The sequence below is a fragment of the Sphaeroforma arctica genome, assembly GCF_001186125.1.
Source record: "Sphaeroforma arctica JP610 unplaced genomic scaffold supercont1.2316, whole genome shotgun sequence".
In the NCBI taxonomy this organism is placed as follows: Eukaryota; class Ichthyosporea; order Ichthyophonida; genus Sphaeroforma; species Sphaeroforma arctica.
In genome coordinates this window covers 5,477-7,427 of record NW_014038242.1, presented here as the reverse complement: position 1 = coordinate 7,427, position 1,951 = coordinate 5,477, and the positions used below count along the sequence as shown (strand labels likewise).

Sequence of the window (1,951 nt, the reverse complement as noted above, 5' to 3'; positions counted from 1 at the left end):
ATATACATATATACATATATATATACATATACATATATATATATATGTGTATGTATATATATCACGCGTATGTGTTTTGAAGTTGTATGTGTGTGGTTAGAAGTTGTATATGTATGTATGTTTTGTCTATATGTGTTCTTTTAAGTTGCTTGTGTGTAGTATATATACATATATATAAAGAAGTATATTTGCCCTTGTTTTTGGTGTTGTGGGTGCGTACATCCATAATACAGCCTTATGCGTGACTGATCGTTGAAGTTTGTGTTGTTGCTGTTTTTCAATATTACCCAAGATGCACATAAATTTCTATATACATATATATTCTTACTCCTAGTAGCTATATATACCTATATATACCCACAGGAACACTCGTGCTACTAGCTCTCTTCCTCATCTGGGTCCAGACTCTCCTTTCATCCTCATCTCATGTCATTTTTCTTCTTTTTTCTCTTTTTTTTGTTGATCATAGGCTGTGTTTACTTTGGCCACGAAGATTGCCCCGTGCGTGATCTTTATTGACGAGATAGACAGTATGCTGAGTCGGCGAGACGACCACGAGCACGAGGGCATGCGCAAGATTAAGAACGAGGTGTGTAGACGTAACTTCTATTGCATTCGCGTAGATTGGGTATTGACAAACTCGTAGTTTATATATCACATAGCCTTAGATTGTGTATCACCATACACATGCACTTACACTTACACATACGCATACGCATACACTCATTCATTATGCCGTCATTTATCGCCGCATTTGTAGTTTATGGCCATGTGGGAGGGGTTAACGACCAATTCGGACGAGCGCGTGATGGTGCTAGGTGCCACCAACCGACCGTTCGACATTGACGATGCTGTGCTGAGGCGATTGCCCAGGCGAATCCTGGTTGATCTACCTGACATGGAACAGCGCCAACAGATACTCAAGGTATGTGTAGCTCACATGGACATGAGTGGTTCTGTATTCTGTCTGTTTGCGCATGTGTAGTACCTGAGTGCCTACGTGTTCTATATGTTGGCAAAGTGCAGTTCATGTGTATCTGTTGCTATCAAGTACATGCTTCGCATATGTAGTTCACGCGTAGATACCTGTTTGTTAATTGTGGTTGTGTATCTGTAACCGGCTGGTAGATGGATGCTGTTTATGTTTGCGTCCATGTATACCTGAGGTAGTTGTACATAGATAGAGTACCCATTTTACACCGGTGTTTTTGTGTGCGCATGTAGTCCTGTGCACTAATTTTATGTTCATATTAGTGATGCATCTGCTCCGTTGATTAGCTGGTTGTATGTCTGATACGATCGTAGTCTAAACGACATTCTCAGGTACGTTAAGTATGCCATGTTCGTACCTTTCGTTGAGCGCTATGTGTGAATACAGAACATATGTCTTCCTCATTGGGTATCACCCTTATCAGTGTATACATTTGTTTGAACATTTATTATTCTTTGACACTTATCTCGCACAGATATATAATCTATAATTATATATAGACTATAAGAGCAAGAATCAGACCAGGAACATAAAATACTCATACTTTAACTACCACTCCATAACTAAGGTCCTACTGCGTGCGGAAGTAGTGGAAGAAGACTTCGACTACGAAGAGTGCTCCAAGCTGCTGGATGGTTACACCGGCAGTGATATCAAGAATGTTTGTGTAGCCGCCGCTTATCAACCAATCAAAGAGGTCATCGATAAAGAAGAGCTCAGCGATCCTTCCCATAATATGCATGTAAGTGATATCCAACCGGCGTGCACGCACACATGCTATATATATATATATACTTATATATATACATATGTATATGTATATGTATCTGTATATGTATATGTATATGTATATGTATACATACATACACACACACACACATATATATATATATATATGTGTGTGTACGTATGTATGTATGTATGTATGTATGTATGTATGTATGTATGTATGTATGTATG

At 38.7% G+C, this 1,951-nt stretch overlaps 1 protein-coding gene across 1 annotated transcript in view; it reads left to right on the top strand.

The window, feature by feature from the left end:
- Nucleotides 1-532: 532 nt before the first annotated feature.
- SARC_12457 (hypothetical protein) overlaps nucleotides 533-1,951 on the top strand; it is a gene marked incomplete at both ends in the record, with an annotated part of 4,199 nt that continues 2,780 nt past the window's right edge. Inside the window, 3 exons of the mRNA XM_014293437.1 lie at nucleotides 533-589; nucleotides 761-925; nucleotides 1,560-1,733. Of these exons, the coding sequence (XP_014148912.1) occupies nucleotides 533-589; nucleotides 761-925; nucleotides 1,560-1,733 (396 nt within the window). The remainder of the gene's footprint in view (nucleotides 590-760; nucleotides 926-1,559; nucleotides 1,734-1,951) is intronic.